Raw genomic sequence first — 27,798 nt, 5'->3', positions numbered from 1 at the left:
TTTCATTTTGACATCCTAATCATGACTGACTTCTCACATTCCCGGAAGAATCCTGCTCTGAGTGACACTGATTCAGGATACAGGGCTATCAGACATTACGACCAGAAAAAACAACAGGGTTAAGGTGGTAAGAGTAGTGTCCTTAAGTCAGAACAAGCTCCCCCTGCAGTTATTCTCCTTTTCTTCCGCAATGATTCATGAAAACAGAGACAGTTGCAGTGATCTGTTAAAGTAAGCCTTACAGCTGAAGCCAGCTGAGCACCAAAGACAGAAAGGAGCAAGATGTTTCAGGTGGTTTATTTATTTTTTTCTGTCAGTACAACTGGTATGATGATTACAGGCAACATGTGGGGTAAACATCTATGTCCCTGAAGTAGACCCTGTCAAAGATAAGCTTTCCTGCTTCCATTTTTGTCTGAAGGAAATCACACAGTTCAACCACTCTGTAGCTGTGTATCAACATGGCAGGTATGACTGAGCTTGGCACATGAAAGCATTTTGATCAATACACTGGCAGTAGCATAACTACTCAGTAACAAAGAATGAGCATCTTCTAAACAAAAGCATGTATTTATCAAGAAAATAGCAAAGGTATTAGATGATCTGTTATTCAAAGCCGAACAAGTATGCAGGGATACGTATGTCCCAAGAGTAGTACATGATGTAGCAGTGAGCAGTGAGGGATTATGTTGCAGGACAGGCAGAAAACATGAGGTGGTCTTGGGCTGCATTTTGTGAGCTCACAGAACATGGGTAGCACCATAGGCTGAGTTGAGGCACGCCTTCCAAGGCAGTTAAAATCACTGCCTTGAATCCTAAACAGGCAAAGTGTAGACCAAGCTACTATAACCAAATAAGCTAGTATAATGCATTTTGTCACTCTCCACATTAAAATGCATCACATTTGAAATCTGCTAGATTGTATGCATTGTTAATGGGCAGATGATAGAACTAGTTACAGAAGTGAATAAATGCAGGAGTGAATGCACTTTCAGAACCAATCTTACACAGCTACGGAAATTGTGCTATTAATTTATTCTATGTTGAGCAGCTTTTGTTTTATTATATATGCACCTGTCTTACTGTAACAATATTCTAATTTTAGTCAGGTAGTCTTCAAAAACAGATTCAGGGCATTATCTCCAGCTGGAATTTAATTTTTAACTCAACGAATTGTCAATACAGGCTTAGGCTTAATTAATTATTGGATGCTTTTTGACCATTTGTTTTTCATTCCACAATTAGAGTAATGCTAGAAGAGTTTCTATCCAAAACACAAAATAATCTGTTTTTAAACAAGATTTTCAATAAAGATGCATTTTTTTTTGCCAAGTGTAACATCAGAACACTAAAATATACTAAAATTATACCACGCTAGAGTAAAGGCATGCAAAAAATCCCTCAGTTTTTCAGTACTTGTAAGGCCCCTTGGATCTACCCATTACAAAAACATACATTAATAATTTTGCTTGCTGTTAGCCTAAGTTAATATTCATCTCAGTAGTGAAACTCTGATTTCATGTAAACAAATTATTCTGAGTTTCAGAATGTCAAACAAGCATAAAAAAGATTCAGGAAATAGCTACATAATCTGTTTTCTCTTTCTGAGAAATTATCTCTGCTCACACTTCAATACAGTTTTTCCTGAGAGTAAAACACACAGTTAGCGAGTGATGTGTTTACTTCTGAACATACTTCTGATAAAAGCTGTTTATTCCAGAATCTGAAGCAGCGATGGTGAGTTTACTGCCTAAAGAACAGCAAATAAAAAATGTCCTATTTTTTAAAGAAGTTGACCGTCTATTCCTGACTTCAAATTGAGTTGTGCATCCTTAAATATATTTGAAAATTATGACCACATTTATACAAATTTGTACCTACCAATTAACTTATTTTTGTTGATTATAGTGAGTTTGGTCAGAACCAGAAATTTTTACTACAAGGCGAAAGTTATTTTCATACTCTAGATAGTCAGTGGAAATTCAGTATTTCATTCTGAACAAGAAAAATATACTACAGCAACAATGGATATTTTCAAGAGACACATACAATATGAAAATCATTGCTTTAAAAAGTACTGTTTAAAAAAATTATATTTATTTTATAAAAGCTTATTGTTTTCTTGACATTTTAATGATTCATTTATGTCCAAATCCAGTATCACAATCACATTTCAGATATTCATTTTTAATACCAACTTCTTATTTTTCTATGAAGAACTTGCTCTGAGATCTTCTGATTTTCTCCAGGTCTTCAAAAGTGAGTGGTCCTTTCGGCAGTTCTAGCAAAGTGCTCTGTGTGTCTAATATGTTCTCTGCTTCGCCTTAAAAAAATAAAGCAATTAAATAAATTTCCATACCCTTACTGTAAGAAAGCAAAGAAAGTGAAAAAAAAAAAAAAAGAAACTGAAAGAAACTGATTAAGCTATTCTTGTTTGGGTCAGAACAAAAAAATACCAGGTCACAGCTATGTATTTTACAAATGAGCTGATGCTAATGTAGCATTAAAGTTGTCTTTAAAGAATTTTGGACTGGTGTGATAACTGCACACAGAAGTGTTTGGTCTGAACTGACTATCTGCCTCAGGCTGCATTTGTTTGAAAGAACAATCAATTGTGCTGCTGTTGTTGCCACTTCTGTTAGCACCTTTCTACTAAGAATGACACTGCATTGAAACATGCTTTGAAATGGAGGCAGGAGATACAGCAATGACTTAGCATCACTGTGTACAAAACATTGTACCAGCCTTGTACTGTCTTTGACCAATTAGGAGTCTGAGGGTGGATCAGACATACACATAGAAGTGTACAAAATCCTTAACAGGTAAATTCCCTGTATGCAATATCCTAGATGTGCTGTATTTGGGCAAAATTTTTCCTCTTGTCTCAGGCCTAGGCTGAAATACGTCAGGCAGACAGTGGGTAGCACTGGACTTGAAGAAGCATTAGTCAAAGCACACTGCTCACAAAAACATTTACAAAGACAGTTACCTAAACATGCAGTCTTAACAGCATAAGCAGGGAAAAGTTTTAGGGTGCAGAATGCTCTGGGTAAGCCTGGAATGAAAACATCTAGGACAGAGAATCCAAAAAACAAAGATACAGACTGAACACCACACATAGGTTGCGGTGGTCTGATTGTGATATAAGGATGAAGATTAGGCAAAGAATGTGTTTGTTTTGGCTGATGCCATTTTGTACAATGCCAACAATCTTGTTTACCTATGCCTTAACTCCTAGCTTGATGATCGTTACAGCAGTGATTTGAAGCGGTATCCATGTGCAATAAACCTGACTGAATATTTAATGCAGCCAAGATTGTGGTCGTTCTTTAAAACAGGTCTGAATGGTGAAATCTCCATCTACAATTCTGGTTGGGATCACCACACATCAGTAACATCCAACAGGACAACACTGTTACCACTCTCAGTAACTGGTAATAACACAATGTCAGTCAGTTGCATACAGCATCTGATTAAGGAACAACAAGAGATCTTCAGTGACAGAGGGATGTTACAGATAGCCAAACCTCTATGCCTGTCACTCACATGCACCAGAGCGGATTGCCCAGTCCCCATCCCTCTCACACAGCTCAGGATACAAGCAGTGAGCTATCTAAATCTTGGAAAAGGTAGCCAGAGTTTCATCATTTAGTGGAGAAGTTCTGTGCAGTTGGGGGCTGGCTATATAATCCCTCCCCTCCTCTAATAATTTGCCTGAAAAAAACCAGCAATATGTACCTTGACTGGGAAGAAAAGCAGAACGGCAAGACCGAGAACACAGATAGCAGTTCCATGACTGATTCTTGGTGTCCTCAGGCTTTCAGAAAAGATAGTGCACCTGAGGGCTGTTCTGCAACCCTGCCATCCCCAAAAGATCACTTCTGATCCATGGCCCTGGCACACTTACGGCTTTTCAGCACCACAAGCAGAACTCAGAACAGGTATTTCCCTCTATGTCCTCAGTGTTTGCTTTAATTAGCCCAAGCTATAAAGCAGGGGAAAGCCCCTCCAATTTCAGTGTAGGAGAATAAACAAGTAATGAGAAAATGTTTGGTCAAGAGTCCAAATTAAAGATTAGAGCCAGAAGAAAAAATTAGCTGTAAGCAAGATCAGAGATAAACTGTGTGGTGAAAGAAACAGAGAAACCTTCAAGGGGTATATGCTGACTCCAAAGAATGAAGGACAGCAGATACAGGGTTATTTGATCAAGGTGGTTGAGATACAAGGAAGATTGTGCAGCACAGAAATAATTGCAGATTAGCTTAGGAGAGGGAACTGGCCGTGGGGCTGAAGATAAGCATACCCTGGACGAAAGAGACCAGTTAAAGAGGGAACAATAAAGGGAACGGTGTATACATTCATTATTCCACCACTGAGATGAAGTACGGCCTGCACCAACAGAATACATGGGCAAGCAGAGAAGTGGTTGAGAAACTAGTGTAAGAATAGACACAGGGATCAGCTGAGTAATAAGAACAAGCATTGCGGCTGCAGCTCAATTCTGTCACACAACCTTCTCTTCAACTACTTAATTTTAATCTTACAATAAAAATGAACTCATGAACCTGATTTCCACATAATTATGAAACTTCTTCTGACTTCCAGCCCAGATTAATTCAGGCTAGTCCACTTCCTTTTATTCTAGTGTCGATATTAGTAATTAGCTTAATTTCCTTCCCTTACTTTCCTGTAAGTAGGATCTGTAGACCCAAATCTCTCATGTCTTTAGAAAGGCTAAAAAACCTAATCACTTGGTGTTCTCTGGTAAGGCAGCTCAGCATTCCCTGATAATTTTAGATCTTCAGTACTTCTAGATTCCTTATACAGAAGTGATCCAAATTACGTATAAATTTCTAAGAAATGTATTACTGTATTCCTGCATCAATACCTTCCTATCTGTACTCCCTCTTTGTACTAAGGTTGTGGAACATCCACGCCTGGAAAGGGTCAAAAGCCATCTGGACGTTTTCCTGGGCAATTGGCTCTAGGTGGCCCTGCCTGAGCAGGGGAGTTGGACCAGATGACCTTCAGAGGTTGCTTCCAACCTCAGCCATGCTGTGGTATGAGGAAACCTCACCTAACATTTCCAGACTTCACTTGACTCTCACAATTTTATCACAATACTGCATTACGCTAATTCTGTGATCACCTAATACATTCAGGTTTTTCCCTTTTTCTATAAATTTGTGGCTGGTGAGCTCTGATGGTAGAAATCCCTATTAGTCTCTAGCTTCTTGCTGACCTTATCAAATTGAATCCTATTTTATTGCCTCAGTTCTTCAGGTCATCAGTTCTTCTTGTACTACAGTTTATTTCTTCTCTGTTGATGACACCAATCAAGTTTGTCATCCACAGATTTGACTGGTATAACTTATAATTTCAAATACAAAACAAAAGCAGATCCAGGCAAAATCTTGAGCGTTATTGCCAATAACCCTGCTAAAGCATAACCTTCCTCTTTAAGCACAAACCTTTGACATCTTGTCTTTACTCCAACGATTACCTGTCTATTAGTTTCCATGTGTTTGATGCTAACTTAATCTTCATGTGATACCACACTAAATGCTTTCATGAGTTTATAGTCTATCTATGCCATTTCTTTTGGAAAAGAGAAATTATTTTCCTGGAAAAGGAAGAGTTTGTTTGGCATATTTAATTTTATCTTATTGCCCGTTTGGCTCCATAGATTCTTTTCTCCAGCCTTGCATACTGCTGAGGTTGCCCTAGTGGCCCTGAAGTTATGATGATGGCTTTTCCTATCTGGAAAGCAAGAGGATACCACAATTCCCCTCTTCAACCTAAACAGGACCACATGGTCGTCAGTAAACACATTACATACTCTTGCCATGGGGTTTGCATTATATGTTCACTATCTCAAAATTCTGGAATGAAAATGACCTCATTAAAAAAAAAAATTATTAAGAAATACTAAATTCCAAGTGTTCCTTCTGCATAGTACATACTGATCTCCTTTTCAACACTCTGATTTCCAAGACCCACCCAGTGTTTCTCCCTGTGCTTAGCTGCCTCTTCATATTAAAATCGAAAGAAATGTATTTAGTGGGGTTTAGGAAATGTCCACAGATACACATTGCTGCATCACCTGAACATATTTGCACCTATATGCAGCAGAAAGTATCTCAGAGTTTCTCCAATTAATCTATAATTATTTCAATGAAGTACACCAGGTTAGGAAACTTAGCTCTTAGATCTAGAGGCTAAGACCAAGAGCTGAAACAAATTTTTATTCTGTTTCAGTATGTTTGTGTCAGTAGCAGACACGAAAATCAAGCTAGTAAGCTAGTTAACTGAGATGACTTGTGAAGGTGACAAACCTTCTTAGGCTAAGAGAGAACACTCTCCTAGTATGTCTCTTTCACTAGGAATCAAGAGCTAACATAAATGCACTTTCATAATCCTCAACACCCATCACTTTATCAGATCCGCCACTGGCAACTATGAGGCAAGACCCCACTTTCTGGGACTCACCTTTCTTTTCTCCATCTTAGCAGGGCACTGTGGCAAGATGATGAGCTGATGACTATTTTGGCCATGAAGGTATAAGGGCATGATTCCTGGTTGTATCCCTTTATCTGCTCTTACCATCCCTACCCCTTGCCAAAACAGCAGCATTGGCATGGAATATGGAAGGAAATCACTAGATCTGTCATTTCTCCTGTATCTGCAACACTTACTTGAGCTGTATTTATAGCCTTAAGAACTCACATTTTTTGAAAGAAGAGAGAGGAAATTAACAGTCTTAACTGGGGGAAAAGGCTTTAAAAGTAGAGTGAGTACTCTTGACTGGGAAAGCATCTGATCATAACAGAGAAGAAAAGAAATGAAAGAGTGAGATTTTTCTCCAGAGAAAAGAGAAAATCTACTGCAAGTTTTCTCCCAGTCATGCTAAAAAGGTAAGAGGTTATCTGAAATATTAAACTTGGTTTTATGTGTGAATCAGACAGACTCATATACACATACCTTTCATCCTTTGCAACAGTGTCCCATAGCCCATATCATATTGATAGGCAAGTATAAAGCTTAAGGGAACAATTGGCAGTAAAACTCCTGGGTTCTTCTTTTTTATTGCTCTGTTTTAAGAGAGAAAAAATAAGATTATTTAGGACATTCAGCACATCATCAGCACTGTTAGTTTAGGGTGACCTTGACTGTCTAGGACTTGTGTATGCTTCTGCACTCTCTAATTAAAGCACAAGTCCTAGTTTCCTTAGAAGTATTTGTCTTTGGGTTGCCTTCTTGCTCAACTGTCAACCCAAGGGTATTAAAAAAAATGCTTCAGGTGAGTTTTGAATATAGCTAGCAAAAATAGGATTATCTAACTCATGTAGCATGCATGTGCACATGCATATATCTATCCAGCCACATGCAACATGTAGCAATCAAGATATTATGTTCAGTTCCAAATGCATCTGAGACCATAGAGATGGATTGCATAACGCATGAAGTGCATTTAATTTGTACTACATACCCAAACCCACAAATATTTCTCACATTCCCTCTCATCATGTTATAGCACAAGAAAAACACGTTACAAAAGAAAATTCCTATACGGCAAGTTGTTCTCCATGCAATACAATTTTATTAGCCAGGGTTTCTTCCCCTTGAGTGAATTTCTTGATTCAAATTTTAAGTGACCGCATTTCAGAATATGTCCACTTATTCACTGACATTTTAAAAAACCCAGATGGTGGAGGCTTTGTTGCTCATTAATAGTTCATTAAATCACAATACAGACAAGAAAATAGCATGGCTTTTAAACAATCCCTCCTGTTCCACACACAACTTTTATTTTATGCTGAACTTTTGGTACCTCAGCTGTATCACTTTACCTCCAGCTCACATGTCTCTGCTTTAATATAAGTCTGCAGAACAGACATAACCAAAACATATCTGGAAGCAGACAGAAATCAGAGCCACTTTGTCATCTGATCAACCTCTGAGGAGTTACTGGATAAAAATATCTACCTGTTATAATGCAAAAGGAAGATCCTGCATCATAGAAATATAAATGTAATATACTTATATTTTCTTTTAGGAAATAAGCTTCATACCCAGCTGTTAAACCTACAGCAGCAAGTCCAAAAAAAGTCCCAAAATATTTCAGAAATTCCCGTGTCCAAGCAATCTGCATGGCTGTTTGTCTCTCTCTCATCTGGTTCTGCATCAGTAGTTGCCGTTCCAGCTAAAGGGAGAGAGGTTAAAAAAAAAATTAAGTAATTCATTTATTTTAAAGACTGGGTCAATCTCTCATTGGTCTATAAATTCAAAACACTAACTGAGAGGGTTTCTTTCTTGCTCTTTCACTTCAGTCGTTCATACCTTTTGATTGAGAATGGTTGTCTTCAGTAACAACTTCGAATAGCTTATACCAAGAAAGCACTCAGGTCAATTAGCAGATGCTTTAACGCGGAATCTTTCTAATGCTGCTTATCAAGGTCAAGAAAACCAAAATACCAGTGTTAAGTTTTGAAAGCTCCCCTAGTCTCAGCAGCACTCCTTAGGTTAAGTTTCTCTGACCTTTACTTTTCCATGGTGATCCAAAGGTACCACCTAGCTGCTTTCCAATTTATTCTACTTGATTTTAATTTAGTTGATAGTATCTTTAGAGTAAGTCTTGACACGTCTCTGCCCTTGGAGGATTTATCTTTTTTGTGATGCATCATAAAGCTAATAACTCTTTTGAAACACCATAGATCACAAATATAGAAAAACTGCTGTGAATATATCAAATCTTTTAAAGATACTGGATTACATATCAAAAGTTCATGAGAAAATACTTCTGTAACTAAAATTAAGAACAATAATGAAAAAAGTACAATCTAAACAGTATATTCACACATCAAAGTATAACCTTCTATGATGCATAAAAATAAAAAAGCGGAATATTATATTTTTTTTTAAATTACATGCCCCATTTAAACATACTGGTGCATTTCCATTAAACAGAGGTAAATTTAGTATTTCGTCAAAGCTCCTCTCTTAATATACAAAACACCAAAAAGAACAATAGTCTTTCCTCCTTAGAGTGATTCAAGAAGGAAGAATTGTGTCAAAAATGAGCACTCTGAAACCAGAGTACAGAAGTCAGTCAACACAAGAAGTCTGCTTAGAAGTCTGCTTCTTCCCATTAATGATTGTAACTCTTTTTTTTTTTTGGAAAAAAAAAACCAGAGTACCTGAGTTGGTATGTCTAGCCTAGCTAACCAAGTTGCATAAAAAGTCCAACAAGGTACAGGAAACAGAAGACCAGCTGCCTAAGAAAGTATATTCTAGAAAAGAAAGAACAAAGAGAGAATTCAGAAAGTTCTCTTCTCATGCATCTGAAAAAGTTAATTAAATCTGTTCTTTTCTCCTGCTTTCTAATTCAAGAACAATTTAAAGGATTTGTAATTGCTTAAGTTTTCCACCCATTTATTCATCTCCATTACGATTGATTTAGCCTGAACAGAACAATTTCTGTTAAATTGTTACTAATTATTTCTTCAGACTATGTTGATCTTGCTATCTTATTTACAAGCTCATTCAGTACCTAGATAGGTAGAATTAATTTTTTTAGACAGCATAATAAAAAAAGGACAGATCTAATTACATATAATTGTACACAGTAGGAAAAACAACATTCACTGTAGTCTCACAATACTGTTTCATCCGTTTCTCTTTCAAGACTTACATTGCAATTGTTCTCACAAAAAATATCAACAGGCTCTACCTTCCTGATATCTGCAATTTTCAGATCGCTTTTTTCAGAAGACGTGATTATATAATGGCTGCCAAACCAGTTAATAAAATATCAAAATAATTAGATTTTATTTTGTCACCTATGAGACTTGGAAATTCTAAAGTAAACAAGCACACTGCCCGTTAATTAGCCCCATTGTGGTCCCCAATATCCTAAGCCTGGTAAATTGCTGAGGGTTGACGTGACAAGATAAAATAATGACATGTAATATCAATTTAATGACCTCTATTTTCTCCTTCAATTTGTTATGTGTGTAGTTTGCACACATGTGAAAAGTATTAAGGGATCCTTTGTTCACCTGTCAGCACAGATAAGAAGCCTACGCTTCCAAGATGCACAGTATCACCCTAAATGAGCTTCAATTTGAAAAAGTACATGGGGAGGAAGTGGTACAAGGATATGCTGATGAAATATAGGTCTTACTAAAAGGAAACTTAATGGAGAAGAAGAAAAACAGACAGTTTAATATGCACAGAGTGTAGAGACAAGTAAGCATAGAATAAAAAGAAAGCTGTAAGTTTGGATCTACAACCATAAACTAAAGGATCCTAACACGATTTCTTTAAAAACAACACAAAAAACCGCACCCCCTCAAAAACAAAACTAAAAACCACCAAAACAAAACCAAAACCCACCCAAAACCTCCCCTTGCACAAGTTATACTTTGATAGGTCTTTAAAACCCAAATACTGAAAGAAAAAGATAATTATTAAGTCACAGGCACTAAGGTCAAACAAACACCTTTCTGTAGGAGCCTGTCATATCAAATTTCCGAAGCCCAAGGATACTTTAATGTATATCGACAAGTAATTTATATAAATAACTTAGTATAAATGAAAACAACTTGTTTTGTCTCTGTAAACAGCAGCCAGATAACGTATTCAAACAATTTTTCATATTCTTTTCTATGACCTTCAGAAAGACTTTTTTTCTCCACTCAAAAAACCAACCCTCGACTTTCTACATGATACCCCACCCAAAAATAAGGGGGGGAAAAGCTCATAGAAAAATGCTCATAATTCCTTTCCTTTGAGCAATCTTCTTCAATGTGGATGTAAAATCTTACCTAGATGAAACACAATACTGTATTTAAACTAATATATTAAAAAAAGATGTGTTGGAGGGAAGCTTTAGACTGATGAATCTTACACACGAGCATTTTGTGTGTACACGGGGAAATGCGGCATAGCAAAGAAGAAAAGGTTTCAGAGGAATCTTGATGTGCAGAAGGCAGTAAAAAGTAGGTCTAGTGACATTTAGCTAAATTGATAATTTAATTCATGCTATTAGTGAAGTTGCATGATGTTATAATTAACAGTCTACGATACAAGGTCTATTTTGTCCATAAACATACAATGTACACCAAGAAAACGCTGAGATGTTTTTAGGGGCACTAAACAATCTACAGTACAGCTGCAGAGGTTTGTTTGTAAATCGATTTTTAGTTAGCCAAAAGTTATATGGAGAAAATCTAGTAACAACACACAAACATCACTAAATGTGCTCCAAAATCTCTCAGAACCTATGCAATCTTATGCCAAACGCAGGAATACCTGTCCCATACACAAAAAATGCCCTTTGTTCTGTCCTCCTTTATTCTGAAAAGATCTTCATTCTTGCTTTCCATTTCCAAGATCAGTTTTGTCACTTGGCATGGTTTCGTCTTGCCAAAGCAAAAGACTACAGTGCTATAGCTGCAGTTGTAGGACTGCAACAGGAATCTGCATAATGAAGAGATTTAGTCAAAGTGTTCCAAGGCAATTCTACACTGACTTCACTGGATTTCAAACTTGCCTTAAGGAAAAGGAAAGGGAAAACTAAGCAACAATTATGGCCAGTGTTGTCCCAGAACTCACTGTTTCATCGCACAACTTAAACTTACTGGAATAATTGTAGAAAAACCAGTTTGTAGTGTGCCTGAGCTCTTTTCAGAGCGCACCGTAGCCACTACGCTGCTGAATGAGGTGGGTCAATGCTGCCATCACGTTCCACGCGTGGGCTCCAGCAATGTGTGTTCAGCACAACAGGCAACACTCCTCTGGCAGGCTCTGACAGAGCAGACATAACGCAGGGCACGTACCTACCCTGTGCCATCAAAGACTGCCTTAACATGTCCAGACCCAACATCTGATCAGCTAAATAGGTTTATTGGCAATGTTTGACACTAAAATTTAAATTAATTTTGGATGCTCTAAGTTGCAAAATTAAGCACCGACGTGGCCTGACTTTACACTAGCAAACCACTATTGGTAGATCATAAGGCAAAACTATTACATTAAGATTACGTTAACCTTAAGCAAGCTGGGATTTGAAAGCAGATCTATATAGGGAAAGACTCAGGAGTCTATCACAAAAGATTATTCCAAATTAGATGAAAGATAGAAAAACAAATCATGTTTGACTGCAGTTCAAATCAATATCCCATTTTCAGCTGTTAATTTCTTAATAATTGTGTCTTATTTTCCTCCACATGTGTTCTATTGAAAATACCAGCCACACTGGGGTAGTGAAAGGGTGGAGAAGACTTTTGACCTATTAACATGCAGATTTTATGACAAAGGCCAAGTCCTACTCCCTACATTTTGCAATGACATTTAAATGACTTCCTGTCATGGCAGATCAGAAGCAAGAATCAAGAACAGTACGTTTTCATTTTACTGTAAACCACAACTTCACACACAGAACTTTACAGGTTGTAAGATAAAAAAATGTCTACTGTTCAAACTTAGCAGACATGTGCTGTAGTTTATTTAGAATAATCTCACTGATGGGAGAAGTTGATTATTGAGGAAACAAGCCACAGGTGCACATCACAGACATCAGCTGAACAACAGTTCACCATCCAAGTGCCATGCCTTAGGGAATAAATCCTATTTAATTTTAAATACATAAACCTCCCACCCATATAGCCATAAAAACGTCAGTAGGGACTACTTACATGACTATGCTTGCATAAAAGCTACAGGTAAAGCGTCTTAGGTGCAGATTTACCATGGGAGGGAGATGCTATAGTTTTCAAGCCAGGTTGCTGTGCATGGCACAAGAGAGCTGAAGCTGTGATGTGGATGCCTGGGTACACATCCAAGCGTGCATTTCTACTACTGTTAAGAAATTGCATCCTACAACAATCAGACAATGTTTTAGAGACACATATACAAGTACAGTTAACATCACAATTCAAAAAAACCCTACATAAATTTTTGTGAGTTTAGTTCCACAATGAACAGATTTTCTTAAATGACAGTAGCAACTTCTTTACTGGTAATAAATATTGATTTAATGGTAATAAAATTTAAATGTTAAAATTTAAGTTTAGTGTTTCAAAATAAAATGCGTACTAGTAGCAATAACATTTTATAACATTCTCAGAAGGACCCAATTAGAAACAACTTTCCCAGTTTTCTTTAAATACAGCTAGTAGTTTCTCAACACCATGTAAGAAACTGTAAAGGCTGATTAGCATTTGAAGTCTGCCACATACCAACTGTTATAGTAAAAGGAAATCAATCTGACAAAATGAAACATGACAGATGAAAAGTAGTGAGGCAGAGAGGGAAAAGGTCAGTTACTGTGAAACTGATAATGCTAATAAACTAGTCGGTGGTAACCATAATTTCTGTTGATTATTCTTCAGACTATCACAATGATGTCAAACCATAAAAAAGAGCATTTATACCATTGATTAAAATCCAGTGGGAGAAAATTCTCATCTGAAATAATTTAATCAGCTTTGACAATTTGCAGGAAAGTGAACAGTCCTCTCTGGATTGCAAGCCACATCAGCAATGGTAGACAGAATGGACATTTCTGATGCTTTAGACGCTTGTTTTTTTTCTTTCTGCCTTTCTGTTTCATGTTGAGATGCTGTAGGAAGGAACAGATGCTACTTTGTATTAAAGTGATGCACAAAGCAAGACAAATGGAGTACAAGGTGGTGTAAGAATGCTCACCAGAAATGGAAAGCAGAGCCAGGGCAAAATGTTCTCTCTTCCCTCTCCATGTGTATTAAATACATTTTCTTTGGTGTATTTCATGCAGCTCAAGATGTACGTGGAGAGACGAAGACATAGTAACCACCCATGGATAAAGCCTCTGTTTGCAACCTGATATATTTAATGGCTCTCCTGGCAGATATGCTGTTTTTCCCAACCCCTCTAAAATAGCGGGCAGGACAAACACTTGGCTTGAGCATTGTCGTGGCAGTAAACCTATTTAGGGAACTGAATTTCATGTCACTGTCAGTAAGACATAATTTTGCTGACAGCCTGGTAAACAGATATTCAGACAGGAAAGGAATTAATCTACCTTAGAAGGAATTATCAGACAGATAAATATACACCACCTCTGCTTAAGTTCTGAACTTGCTATCTAAATCTAAGGAAAGAGAAACATGAAGAAAGTCTTGGAAATATCCTTACACTCATGTTAATAGAGCCTCGAGTTCTGTCACTCACACTGTCACTGTGCGAGGCTAATCTCTTGCACATCTGTTATAGGCCATGGCTACTGTGCCTATCATAGAAGGTTATTTTCACCTAGTTTTTCAATGATGAGAGACTCTGAATGCATGCTTTAAACAACTAGTAACTTCTAACTTCTGAGTAATCAGAGGCACAACAAAAGGCTTAATTTTTCAGAAATGTGAAAGTCACACAAACAATAACCTGCAAATCACTTACAAAACATATATAAAAGTTGGTGTGCAGGTGGTATAGCTAAGTAACTGCACAAACCTCTTGCAGCAGCAATGCACCTGACATTTTATAACCAGATGAAAGCAGCACAGACTGGGATGCACCTGGCTGGAGAGCAGCTCTGTGGAAAAGGGACCTGTAGGTCCTGGTGGACAGGAAGCTCAACATGAGCGAGCAGTGTGCTGCTGCGGCCAAGAAGGCCAACAGGATGCTGGGTTGCATCAAAAAGGGCATCGCCAGCAGAGATAAAGAATTCATCATCCCGCTCTACTCAGCACTTGTCAGGCCACACCTGGAGTACTGTCTACAGTTCTGGTCCCCGCTATACAAAAAGGATGTGGACAGGCTGGAGAGGGTTTCCAGAGAAGGGCCACCAAGACAATCAAAGGACTGGGAAGCCTGTCATATGAGGATAGGCTGGGAGAGCTGGGTTTGTTCAGCCTTGAGAAAAGGAGGCTCAGAGGGGATCTCATCACCATGTACCAGTACTTAAGGGGTAACTACAAAGAGGATGGAGACTCCCTTTTTACACGGAATCACATGGAGAGGACGAGGGGGAATGGACACAAGTTTTTCTTGTGGAGGTTCCGACTGGACACAAGAGGAAAATTTTTCACAGCAAGGACAGTCAACGATTGGAATAATCTCCCCAGGGAAGTGTTGATTCAGCCACACTGGACACCTTTGAGAGTCGTCTGGACAGGGTGCTGGGCCATCTTGTCTAGCCTGTGCTCTTCCTAGAAAGGTTGGACTAGATGATCCCTGAGGTCCCTTCCAACCTGTGATTCTGTGATTAAAGGCTTACGTGACTTGTCCTAGGTGTCATCCTTCCTAATCAATGTGCAAAACCAGAAGCTGCTGCAAATGGTTGTTTAGCAAAAGTAAATGGAAAATAGAAAGTGATACCTATGTTTACACCTCCACTGTAAGCCACCAGAGTGCCATACAGACATGATAACTTGTAATAATTACGCGGTGTCTGCTTGGTTCTATGACTGGCATGCACACAGAAGTGTCAGGAAATGGGCCTCTAGATCAAACAGTTAAAATAAATCAGACTTAAATGTTTTATCCTGCCACTTCAAAGCCTGTTTGCAAATATTTTTCACATCAAGTACAGAAAGCAATTAAAATTATTAGCACTGCAAGAAACTATACTCTCTACAAAGAAAACTCAATTTTTAAAGCTTCCAAGTGCAAAGACACATCATAAAATATTTACAAGCTAAGAGCTATCATAAAAAGAAAGGGGTCTCACAATATTAGCCACAAGCCAGAATGTAAACTGCACTGAAAAAAAAAATCCTTTTTATTCCTGTTGCTATCAATAAGTTACTTCAATTACATGCCACATAAAAGGAACATAACATCAGAAGCTCTTAAATCCATTTGACGTTTTAAGCTGTGCAAAGGAGAGACTCAATCCAATGAACCGTGGTATGAAAGATTTCATGGCAGTAACCTAGCATCTCCGTGTTTCTGCTGTGCAGCCTTTGAGCAACAAACATGCAACAGACTGAAGAAGGGTGTCCTCCACCTGCATTTAATAATCTTATCTACAGAGTAAGCAAAGTTTTAAGGTACTGCTATCAGTGTTTAAAATTCTCAGGAGTTTTATACTAGCTGTACAAAGACAAACCAAAGTCATTGGATAGCCAGTCATGTAAAAAGCAGGTACCCATGCTGCAGGAATAGTAAAATAGATCAAGCAGTGTAAGACAAAGAGTTAACATTACAATATCAAGTCATTTTGAAATCTGACTAGTAACTGGAAAAGTAAGAACTACTCAGTTTGTTGTTTCCATCCCCCAATAATGCCTCTAGGTACACTCCTCACATGCATCATAAATCTGTTTGGTTTTTTTTTTTTTAAAAAAGAAATAAAGATTCAGAGCATTGAATCAAAAAAGAAAACCAGAAGAAATGGCTGTAAAATGATACATACTGTGTATGAAAGGGTGTTCTAATCCCAACAAAACCTGCAAATATAATGTTTTTTCCTATCCATTTCAGATTCTGACTTGCAAAATTACTGTGGCTCTCCTTACACCATTTTTGTTACAGAATTAAAATAGCAATAAGATCTCTTTACTTATCCATTGTACCTCTTCGGCTCTTATGAGTTCTGCTCAATAGAGGGCTCCTCCTCCCCCCCCTTTTTTTTTTTTAAACTTGACATGTCAGAAATAGTATTTCATAGAAAACAAGTAAATGGCCAGATTCAACTTCAGCGGACTTAACAGCAGAAGATTAAAATGGTATGGTTGCTCTACTAAGAAGGAAGGAACTACGGAAAATTCATAGTGTTAAAGGAGGCAGATTCAGAATGCATTTGTTCTTTGAAGTCAGTTAAACCCCCCCAACAAACTTAGCCTACACATGTAAAGGTTAGCTGCAGGTGCACCTCCAAGCAAAAGTTTTACCTAAGCAAGCTGAATTCACAACGATGTGTACTAGTCACAGATATCCCCCAGCAAAAGAGACTGATAGAACTGATTCCACTGAACAGATCTAATTAACATTTGTCTCATTACTGGTGGAGCCATCAGTCTGTTTTGCATCTTTTGCTGGTAGTACTTGCATGTCAGAAATCACTATTAAAATCTGCTCTTTGTAAACAGTTGCATTTATTTTGTTACAGTGGTCAGGAAGAGTATACAATCTCTCAGCTAATACCAACCAAACTGGCTTTTTTCCTATGAGACAGATCGTTGTAATCTTCCTCAGAACAGATATCATTCATCTTGTTCTGTTCCATTTGATACACGCAAACTAATAAGGATATAGAATTGTTACCAGAGAGCATTTATTTCCTGAATTAAGCCCAGATCACCTAAGGGGCAAAACATTTTCCCTAATGCTTCAAGACAAATGCATTAGAGATGCCATAAGCGCTACTAGTATCTTGTCAATAGAAAACAAATCTAGATATTTCCCACCCCAAAGGGAAAAGGATGGTAGTATTCAGGAAAGGGAAAGCTCGCTTACATTCTACTTCACATGGAAGAAAGGGAACAATTGTTTTCATTGTGATAGAACTTAAAAAAACCCCTTTCTACTAATTCTCGGTGAAAACTTTAAAGAGGAAAAGGTATGCGGCTTACGAAACCCTGCAGAAAATTACTTAGTGTCCAAGACATTAGGAAAAATAAAAATTTTCAGGTTTCATCATGGAGGTGGCTGATCGTTTAATAACAAACATAAGTTGGCAAATCTGTAGATGGAAAGAATGTCATCACACAAAGTTTTATTAGGCACAGGAAGGACTCTATGCAGCCCATGCAGCCTATGCAGAAGCATGTGCCAGTTCTTTCTGTTTTTTGATCAATGAAAGCGATAAAGCATGAAAAGAAGTTTTATTTTTCAGAAACTCATTGGCATTTTAACATTGGCCATTCTTCTTCCTAACAAGAGTCAAAATATAGCACACATATGCCTTTTCACAGCCACCACATTCTATTATCAACTGATAAATCATCAACAGTGTGTTGACTGAGTAATGGATTAATTGAATTTATTACAAAAAAAACCAACAGAATCCCACAACACTATTTGCAAATATACTTCATCTTTACATAAAAACAGAGAGCATCTCCCCTTGCCCTTACTCATACTTCCTCATGCTTTATTTTCCTTTCCTACTTTTAGGTCATTACTCAAAAAGCATCATAGGAAAAGGACAGGAACATGTAAGAGATACAGGTCCCTGCTAAGAACAAAATGATAGGCTTTTTAGGTCAATTTGTCTTACCTGTAAGATGGAGTACTCTTAGTGTACTACATATCGAACAGACATCAATATTTTCCCTTTTCAAAAGTTTTGTTTTATTCTCCTCTGGTTTTCATTAAAATTTTGTGTTTTCCTTTAAGTTGAAATTCTAAAACAGAATGTGGTCCAATATATAGTTTGTCAAAAAACTCCTGCTGACCTATCTTGTAATAGCCTCTTTACATTCTTAATACATTTTTAATGCAACTGATACAAAAATTATGCGTACAAAACCTTCACCTCAAGTACAAGTTCTTTCCCAGTTTAAAACTAACTGGGGAGAGGAGGGCAGAGAAGATCATCAAGCTGCCTCATAAATAAGTCGGGTTTTCCTCATCTCTCCCTCACAAAATTCTTAGTATCTGCAGTAGTAAAAGAAGTTCAGCAAAATGTTATGTATTGATATATCCTAAGGGCAGTAGAATCCATTATTCAATTCATATCTCACAAAAACAGTAACTTTAGAAAGGTGGGCATATTTGTATAAAAACCATTTATCTTCTTACCTATGCAGGTACAAATACTGCTGTACTTTATGCTAAATGAGTAATCTCATTTTTCACTTGAACAAATGTTTAAAACGCTTCAGCTCTTTCACTATATTCTTTCACATATATTACCAGAGAAACTTCTGTTTCTTAAAAAGTAAGAACTTTAAAAACACTAGGAGGATAACTGGATTATCAGATACTTCCCAATAAGAAACAAAGTTAAAACTCCTGTTGAAAGGCTTAAACTTATTTCTTACTGGCCATACATAAACCTTATGACTGTTGTATACATTTTCAAAAAGACATCGAGATGAAAACCAAATACCAATAACAAACCACTGTATATTTGAAGTTACAACATCTTGTAATCTTTGCTAGATAAAAATCTCACTGGTAGCACTGTATAAGAGCATTCACCCAGAAATCAGTGTTAAAGTCCTGAAAAGAAGGTCTCTTAATATTTGTCCCCAGTCTTGCTTGTTTGCTTCTGTATTTAAATAATTTTTTTAAAAATCACGTTTACTTATGTGTTTGAGCTGGTTAGAAATTGTAAGGTTGGAAAAGTGATGTTGCTAAGGAAGAAATAGTACTAAGTGAAAAATAAATCTAGAAGGACAAGTCAGTACATATTAGCCAGACCTCAGTTAACTGGACCTGCATTCTGTTCAGGTACTTCAGCTCCTGTGTTTGCATAGTCATAAGGATAAGGCTACAAAGCATGTTCAGAGGCCTTTTAAAGTTAGCCTGAAAGCCGGAAGCTGAAATAAACATTATTTATCCCAATCAACACCACCAGTGACAGATTTCACTGCCTTTCTTAGTAATGCATATAATGACAGTTAAACACTCAAAGTCTCCTAATGATTATCCCAATTCTTGCTCGCTTGCTTTTGCAATGAAAAAGACTCAATACCTCTAGAAGGACATGAGAAAAATGACTGGATTAAAAAAACACCACCAGTACACACAAACTTTAAAATTCGTAACAGATATGTATCAGACAAAAAAATTTTTTTCATCCTTTCCTCACAGGTTCTAATGCCTTTATTATTCTTACTACCATCCTCTGAACTCTTCACAGCTTGTCTGCTCATTAAAAGAAGTATCAAAATCTTTTTCCCAGGACAGTCATTAGTAGTGCAAATTGAGTAATTTTATGTCCTGGTTAATAAATCCACAATTACATTTGCTTTTTACAAGCATCTGTGCTGCTGACTCATCTTATATATCAGTACATAAATAAATATATTAAAAATACACCAAAAATTATGCACAAGTATATGAAACAACCTAGGTCTTTTTTAAGCTCCTGAACTCTGATAGCTGATACTAGGTTAATCTATTTAACTTCTCCTTCTTGGATATAATGCTCTGGACTGGTACTTATTCTATTACCTATTATACCATTGCCTATAATATCAGGCATTTTCCAATTCATCAAGACAATCAGAATACTAAACCAAACCTCCAATCTAAAATTTTACACAAACAACATTTCATTGAATTATGGCCAGATTTTATTTTGAGAAACTGCTGACTGCCTGGATATAAACTGAAATGTTCTGGTCCTTTCCCATCACTTATAATAGATCCAACTTTATTATTATATTTATTATTATTATTATTATTATTATTACTACTACTACTACTACTACTACTTTACTTCAGAAAAAAATCCAATATAATTTGGTTGAGACATGGTCTGTTAAGAAGCTTGCTACAGGGTACTTCTATACTTCCATTTCAGATCTAAGGACAAACTGTTGAACATGAAGAGAAAACTGCCTCCCTCCCTTCATTTATTGCCATTCAATGCAAACCTCTTAAGGTGATACAACCCTGGCAGCAAAGTATGGCAGCCATGCCACGTTTTGCCTCTAACCAAGTGCTGACACTGTAGATGAAAGAAAAAATACAGTATTAAGTTGCATTTATCTATGTTTTCACTGAGTGTTTGATAGTTTTTCAAAAAACAAATACATCTGTCACACATCTTTTATAACATCAAATTATAGTCTAATGAAATTAATGTTTACACATGAGTGCTATGATGAAATAATGTTCCAGAGCATATTCTTATGAGACCAAGAGCATTAGACCCATTTGCAGACATGGTGAACACTCAACAGTAGTTTCACTTCAAGATGGATCATGAGTGCATGTGCCACAGCTCGTACATACAGTGTAGAATGCATACATCTTTCTCCATAGGCAGGAGCTGAAGAACAGATGAAAGCACAAAACACTTAAGAGTCATTTTCAGAAGTCAAAATCTTGTGATGTACCATTTGAGTGAGTGAATTAAGTTACTTCTACAGGTACAGAATCTGCAAGAGTCAAATATGTTTTTGGCATTTCTGAGCTGTGTCCAAAAGAATGTTCCACTTACAGAAGAAACTGCTATGTTCTTTTTCACCTTTAAGAAGTCAGACTATGCATTACTGCGCTGGCAGATGAGCTTCCCTAGCAATGTTTTATACTGCCTGCCCAGCTATTCAACTTAACAGTTTCTACTAACTGGGAAAAAAGGCCTCTAGTTATTTCTGTTATTATTTTGTATCACTGCCAAAGCTTCAAAAGGAGCTGCTAAAACAAACCAGGAAAAAATAACCCCAAACAACCCACCACCAAGGCTTGGGGGAAAAAAAAAAAAAAAAAAAAAGAGAAAGGAGCATAAATGTATCCAGTTAGGTAGAGAACTGCAGAAGAGCTTCAATATCACCAGGGGGCCCTCATTAGAATAGGATAATGTAGTCTTCCCATGGCTCAAAATGAACCTATGTGACATTGACAACCCCAAAAGGGGAAAAGATTTGAAAAACAAGGAAAGTCTGGCATGAATATTCAGAAAAGACGTAATTGCACTGCATTGTCAAAACAGAAAAATCAATCCCTTACTTTTCCAGCTTTACTTGATACTGGCATTTTTTTTTCACCAAGGAACATAGAACCTTCCCCATGCCCACACAGGGAGCAAGTCCATAAACCCCCAAAGACTAACTGCTATGAAAGCAGACCTATGGTTGTTTCCAGGCTATCCAATATTACCTGGGGAGAAGAATGCACTTTACAGGCTGACATAATAAAACAGGGACAGAGGAGGGATGGCAGGAGAAGGGGATTGAAACTATCCAGAGATTCATATTGCAGACAGGAGGTTATAATTAAACATTTTTATTATGGGTAAATACAAGATTTGTCAGAAGTATATTATTTTCCTAGCCTGTTTGTTTTCTCAAAGGTTATGTGGCTCCCATCAAAGATTAATTTGGAGGATTATCTCTGACTCTTGAATGCAATTATATTTTCCCACAAAGAAGATTACCCTTTTGTCTGATAAGGAATTCTCTTACTGGGAAAAAAAACCTCAAAACTCATCTGAACAAAACTCCAATTCACTCTGAACCGCCATCCCAAAACAACAACAACAAAAAAATCTGTTTGCCACAGAACCAATGATATACCCTAAGCACTATCTAGTCTCTTTTTTTTTCTCAGCACTTTCAGTGATTTTTGGCTCCTCCTGTACTACCTTCTACTAAAACTTAAATTTTTCAAGAATTCCAGTCCCCTGGACTTCCACACTCACCAATCAGATCCACCCCTGAAAGTCTGGCAGAGCCAACACGCTGTAATCTGATAGAAAGATTATGTAACAAGTTTTGATTAAATAACGGTTATAACTTTTTACTGGAATTGCTGGTTTTGACTGATTTATGTATGTGCTACTGCTGGATACATAATATTTAAGCAGCGTTGGGGAAACTTACCTGTTAATACAGATATATTAAAAACTTTCAAAATATAGAGGAGATTGTACAATTCTTTTTCAAGTAAATTATTCCTACAGACAACCAGATTTTTGCTTAGTTTTTGCAATCTGGCATTCAGGGCACACTGAGGCTTTAATTCTGAATTGCCTTCCTTGTGATGTTACTTCTGTGTCAGTATCACACATACCTAAAGTCTATCTAACAGCTGCCAGTTAGTAGCTAGACCAAGTCATAGCTTGTTTCAACAGATTGCTGCTGTGCATGTGGTGCTCAACAGGAATGTAGACACCAAGCAGTAACTCGTCATAATTCTCAGTCTGGGAAGAAGCAGATGTGAGGAAATCCTACCTCACAGGATCCACAAGATATGCTGGGTCACAGTCTGCGCCTGCTCCCATGGTGGTCAGAGCACCACAGAGTATCTCAGGTTGGATGGGACCTCAGCAGGTCCTGCCCAGAACAGGGTCAGCTATGTGATCAGGCCAGGTTGCTGAGGGCTTTATCCAGCTGGGTCTTGAAAACCTCCAAGGATGGAATTTGCACAGGTTCACTGGGCCTATGCTCCACTGCTGGGTTGTCCTTGTGGGGAAAAGGTTTCTCCTTATATTCAGTCTGAACTGCTCCCCCCATCCTGCCTGTTTCAATGTATATGCACCATCTCCCACCCTCCTGCGATCCACCCGTGAACACCATGGCTCTACTTTCTTGATAACCTCCTCACAGTTGCTGGGGGGCTGCTGTTGGATGCCACAGCCCAGAAGGCGTCCTTCTCCAGGCTGAGTAAGTCCAGCTCACTTGGCCTCCTCTCAAGAAGTGCTCCAGCCCTTGACTATCTGATGGTCTGCTGCTAAACTTGCTCCTTTTCATCTACATTTTTCTTGTATTGTGGGAGAAGAAGGGGGGCAAAAACTGGATGCAGTATTGAAATGCATTTAACAAAGCATTTAACAGAAGGCAACACTCATTTTCCTCAACCTGCTGGCTGCACTACTGCTTATAAAGCCCTCGTTGTTGGGCCTTTTGACTCTCTCTGCTGCTAGGGCACACTGCCAGCTTATGCTCTGGTTGCTGTCTTCCAGCATCCCCTCCATCTCCACAGAGTTGCTCCTCAGTTGTCAGACCACAGCCTGTATTGTTACCAGGGGCTCTGTCTTCCCAGGGACACTAGGACGAGGTTGTTCTTAAACACGTCAGCTCTCCTGGGCTCCTTTATCTTCCAGAGCTGTCTTCTATGGCATTTCACCTATCAGTTCCCTGAATAAGACAAAATATGCTCTGCCAATGTCCAGGGTCTGCACTGCGCTACCTCCCTTCCTCAGCCCCTTCAGGACCCTGACCTTGCCACCACAACCAAGACTGCCTTTGATATTACATCCCCAAATCGGTTCTTCCCTACTTGTGAGTAACAAATCCCACTGCACATGAGGCCTGGGTGGCCCATCCAGTATCTACCTGTATAAGTTATCCCTCACATTTTCCAGAAATGTATTCAATTGCTTATGTCCTGCTTTACGGCCCTTCCAGCAGATGTCTGGGAGACTGAAGTCTCATGAGAACCAGAGTCAACAATCCAGAGGCTTTCTTCAGTTGTTTGAAGGATTCATGTATTTTGTCACCCTGAGAGGTGGTCTGCAGCACACTCCCACAACAGTGTCATGTTTTGTGGCCTCTCCTCTGACCTTAACCGACAAGCTACTACTCCATATCCTGGGAGGCCCTTCTCCTTGTCTTCGCAAACTGTCTTTCCTGAAGAGCTTGTATCTGTCCATTACAGATTTCCAGCTGCATGAGCTGTCCTACCATGTCTCAGTCATTTCCATGATGTTGCAGTTTTGTGACCGGAAACAGCTCTTGTTCTTCCTGCTTGTTTCTTGGGCTGTGTATATGTGTACTTGTGCATGTACAGGTCTCCTTTCTCCAGAACCACCAACACTGCAGAAACTCCAGCACTCATAAAAGCTTCTGCAAGGAACAGATATGTTCTAGACCTATTTACTTAACATATACTGTGACAGCAAAATGCTCCTATTGTATTGCTACAGTAGGAACAATTTTTTAGGATGGGGGAATGTGATTTATTGTTTCATTTGGAGAAAACACAGATGGTTTTCATTTTCTGGTTTTTGTGGTTTTGTTTTGTTTTGTTTTGTTTTTTAAACAGAGTAAAAAATGCTCTGTGTTAGAGAATTCATTGTGCTCTAAATCATTGGAGAAAGAAATTCATTGTTTAGAACCTGATCAGTATCACATTTAACAATTGAACAAAGCTAGGAATTAATTTTTTCCACATGGCTTAAACTCCAGCTACACAATTCTTGCTTTTTGAGCTGACCTGCCCTCATTTACTTCACTAGGCAGTCCCCTATACAACAGATTTTTCTCTTCCATTTCTGACGAAAATCAGTGTTTCTCTTTCTCCTCATTGCTTTTTTGTACAGTTTTCCCACAACAGTATCTGGGTGAAAACTTCAACAGCTAGACAACATCAAGAGAGTGCTTAACCTCTTAGGTATGATTGTTATACATAAAGATATCACAAACAAATCAGTCAGATACTGCCTTCCCATTTTGGTCATCTCATGTTAAAAAAAAAGTGATATAACAAAACTATAAACTATCCATCAACTCAGATCTCATTAGTAATGATGTTGCAAGCTAATATATGAAAGAGTAAAAAAGCTAGTCATTAAAGGACTCGGTGTATCACCAAGTCTTTGTGAAGTTCCAATTAAAGATTTCTTCTCATTAAGTAGGAAGACACCTTATACATTGAGATACCATTGAAAATAGTTACCAAGGATTTCAAATGGTACAAGGAATTAAATTTGTTAATTTCACAGACTAGAAACCACTGTTTACTATGCAGTATTATTCCCACACATATCAAGATAACTTCCATGTCATTTAACTCTCATATCATTGGAAAATTAATGAAAAAAATCCCCTTATAAAAAAAAAACTATCTCGGCCTCCTCCTCTGAAGGGTTACCTTTCATGTAGTTCAAGGAGTACTTACAGACAGACACTATACAGGAAACCCGGAAATTGACTTGGATTCCCCTGTCCAGAGTTTCCCAAGCAAAGCAAGGAAAAGCAACTTTTTAGGGGCAAAAGCAGTCTTACCTGTATAAAAATAACAGCAGGGCATAAACTCAGATCTAACTGGGAGGGGAGGGGGGAAGGAAGGAGTGGCATGGTACTGAGTTGGTGGGGTTCCATTCAAAATAAAATAAAGCATTTTTGATTCCTCTACATGCATGAAAAAACTTGACAAAAATTTCCCAGGAGAGTTTAGGCTTTTTTATGTCTATGGCCTAAAGAAAAATCTTTAAATTGGACTTAGAATGTCTTTTACACATCAGCACAGAAACATTCTTCTGTAGTACAAAGTTAATTTAGTAAGCTTGGCTCTACGTAGTCCTAGAATCTAATTCATTAACAGTAAGAAAGTAAATTTAAAATTATAATCTGTACTGTGCCATGACCTTCTACCATGATTTGCTTATCACTCTAAACAACACTACATATAGAATATATAAGGTTGTTTTAATATTTTTTGAATTAGTTGAAGACAATGTACTTATATTATGCACTAATCATACTCAAGCCTGTCTTATCATAATAAGCATCAAAGTATGTGAATTCATCCAATTTCCTATGAAGAGACCCACCTGTTGGTCAAGGAATGTCACTGTCTAGAAATGTCAAATGAAAAAAAGTTGTATTTAAAGTGTTCTAATCCATACTGAGGAATGAGCAATCAGCCACAAATACTGCTGCATTCTTAGTTGCCAGTTTCAAAATGTGTGTCTTTTTCCAGGTTGCCTTGTACATCTGAAAATGGCTTTCTTAGCAAACAGTTTCTGAAACAGCTTTTTCAAGGAATACATTGGGGTTGTTGAAAAAAAGGGCAATGAATAAAAGTCTAACCAGAACAGAACATAGAGAATATAGCCCTTCAACAAAAGAAATACATTAAATTCCTGCTTTTAATTGTGTAAGAGCTCCCACATAGCTCATGAAAATAAATAATCTGCTGTAAATGTTCTGAGACCTAGAAACTCCACTTACCCATTCAGCCATACTAAAAGCACTTAGCAGGCCATATGTAGCAGATCTGATATATTAAGTGTTAGGAAAGAATGCTGCAAGACACTCTTTAAGGAACAGGCGTACGACAAAAACGAAGCCTCAATAAACTTCTACCATAAACAGTCTCCACTTGACACAGACTGGTATTTTGTTCTGGAGCCATACCAAGACAATACAAACAACTGGCAAGTCCTTCAACATTGAGACAAACTGACAGCTGAATATTTATTATTCTTCCAAAAAGGATTGATACAATTTACAAGGTCACAATTTCTTCTTTTCGGAGTTATCCCAGGAAGGATATAAAGAAAAAAATACACACACAACTTTACACCGTTCAACATTCTTTAATCCTGAAGTAGTCGAGCTGGTTTGGGTGTCCAGCCCACGTCAGAGCACCTCTAAAACTGACCGAGCTTTAGCATGCACCAAGGCTTGGGATTTGGAGGGTTCTTTATCAACTTTGGTTGTGCTACGCACCTTCCTGTTTCTGCAACGGTCTCCTTCCAATGTACAATCCTCCACAGAGGATAAGTCAATGACCGAACAGCTTTGTATCTTCCCTCCATTCAGAGGAGGGCATATAACTACATTTTTTTTGAAGGAAGGAGAGAAGGAAAGAAAAGTATTCTGTCATGGAAACTGTTCAAACACAAAAAACCTGTTCCCCATGCAGAAGTACTACACTTGGTGTCTTCTTTTATACTCCACCAGACAAGCAGCTACAGCTATGGATCATGGGCAGACCAGGCACTTGGTGTACGGAGAGGGAGGCGACAACCCAGGCAGACCCTGGTCAAAATAAACACTACCAGGGGCTGCTTTTTGCATGAAAAACTTCTAGGCAGAACTGTGCCATGAGCAAGTGAGAGGAACAAAACCCTGCTCTCAAGGGTTTTGAAGTACAGAGGGTTTTTCCACCATCAAATTTAGTATTTTCTTCTCCATCTAAACTTTCCCTCCTCCTCTGGTGAAGCTGCACCTTGAACCCCGTGTTCAGTTTTGGGCCCCTCAGAACAAGAAGGACATCGAGGTGCTGGAGTGTGTCCAGAGAAGGGCAACAAAGCTGGTGAAGGGTCTGGAAAGCAGGTCTTATGAGGAGAGGTTGAGGGAACTGGGGTTGTTTAGTCTGGAGAAGAGGAGGCTGAGGGGAGACCTTATCGCTCTCTACAACTACCTGAAAGGAGGTTGTAGTGAGGTGGGGGTTGGTCTCTTCTCC

General features: G+C 38.0%; 1 protein-coding gene across 2 annotated transcripts in view; it reads right to left on the bottom strand.

The window, feature by feature from the left end:
* Nucleotides 1-281: 281 nt before the first annotated feature.
* The window catches only part of PLGRKT (plasminogen receptor with a C-terminal lysine), a 30,456-nt gene continuing 2,939 nt past the window's right edge, over nucleotides 282-27,798 (bottom strand). Inside the window, exons 1-4 of one of the 2 annotated variants that reach the window (XM_075078362.1) lie at nucleotides 13,437-14,384; nucleotides 8,073-8,203; nucleotides 6,982-7,091; nucleotides 282-2,323 (exon numbers count right to left, since the gene is read on the bottom strand). In XM_075078362.1, coding sequence (XP_074934463.1) covers nucleotides 2,202-2,323; nucleotides 6,982-7,091; nucleotides 8,073-8,203; nucleotides 13,437-13,439 — 366 coding nt within the window. In that variant the 5' untranslated portion in view covers nucleotides 13,440-14,384 and the 3' untranslated portion in view covers nucleotides 282-2,201. Of the gene's footprint in view, nucleotides 2,324-6,981; nucleotides 7,092-8,072; nucleotides 8,204-13,436; nucleotides 14,385-27,798 lie in introns of those variants that run through there. The other variant, XM_075078361.1, reaches the window with a different exon arrangement.

Source organism: Phalacrocorax aristotelis, chromosome Z, assembly GCF_949628215.1.
Source record: "Phalacrocorax aristotelis chromosome Z, bGulAri2.1, whole genome shotgun sequence".
Classification (NCBI taxonomy): domain Eukaryota; kingdom Metazoa; phylum Chordata; class Aves; order Suliformes; family Phalacrocoracidae; genus Phalacrocorax; species Phalacrocorax aristotelis.
Note: the sequence above shows the minus strand (reverse complement) of the source record. Positions and strands in the feature narration are given on the sequence as shown.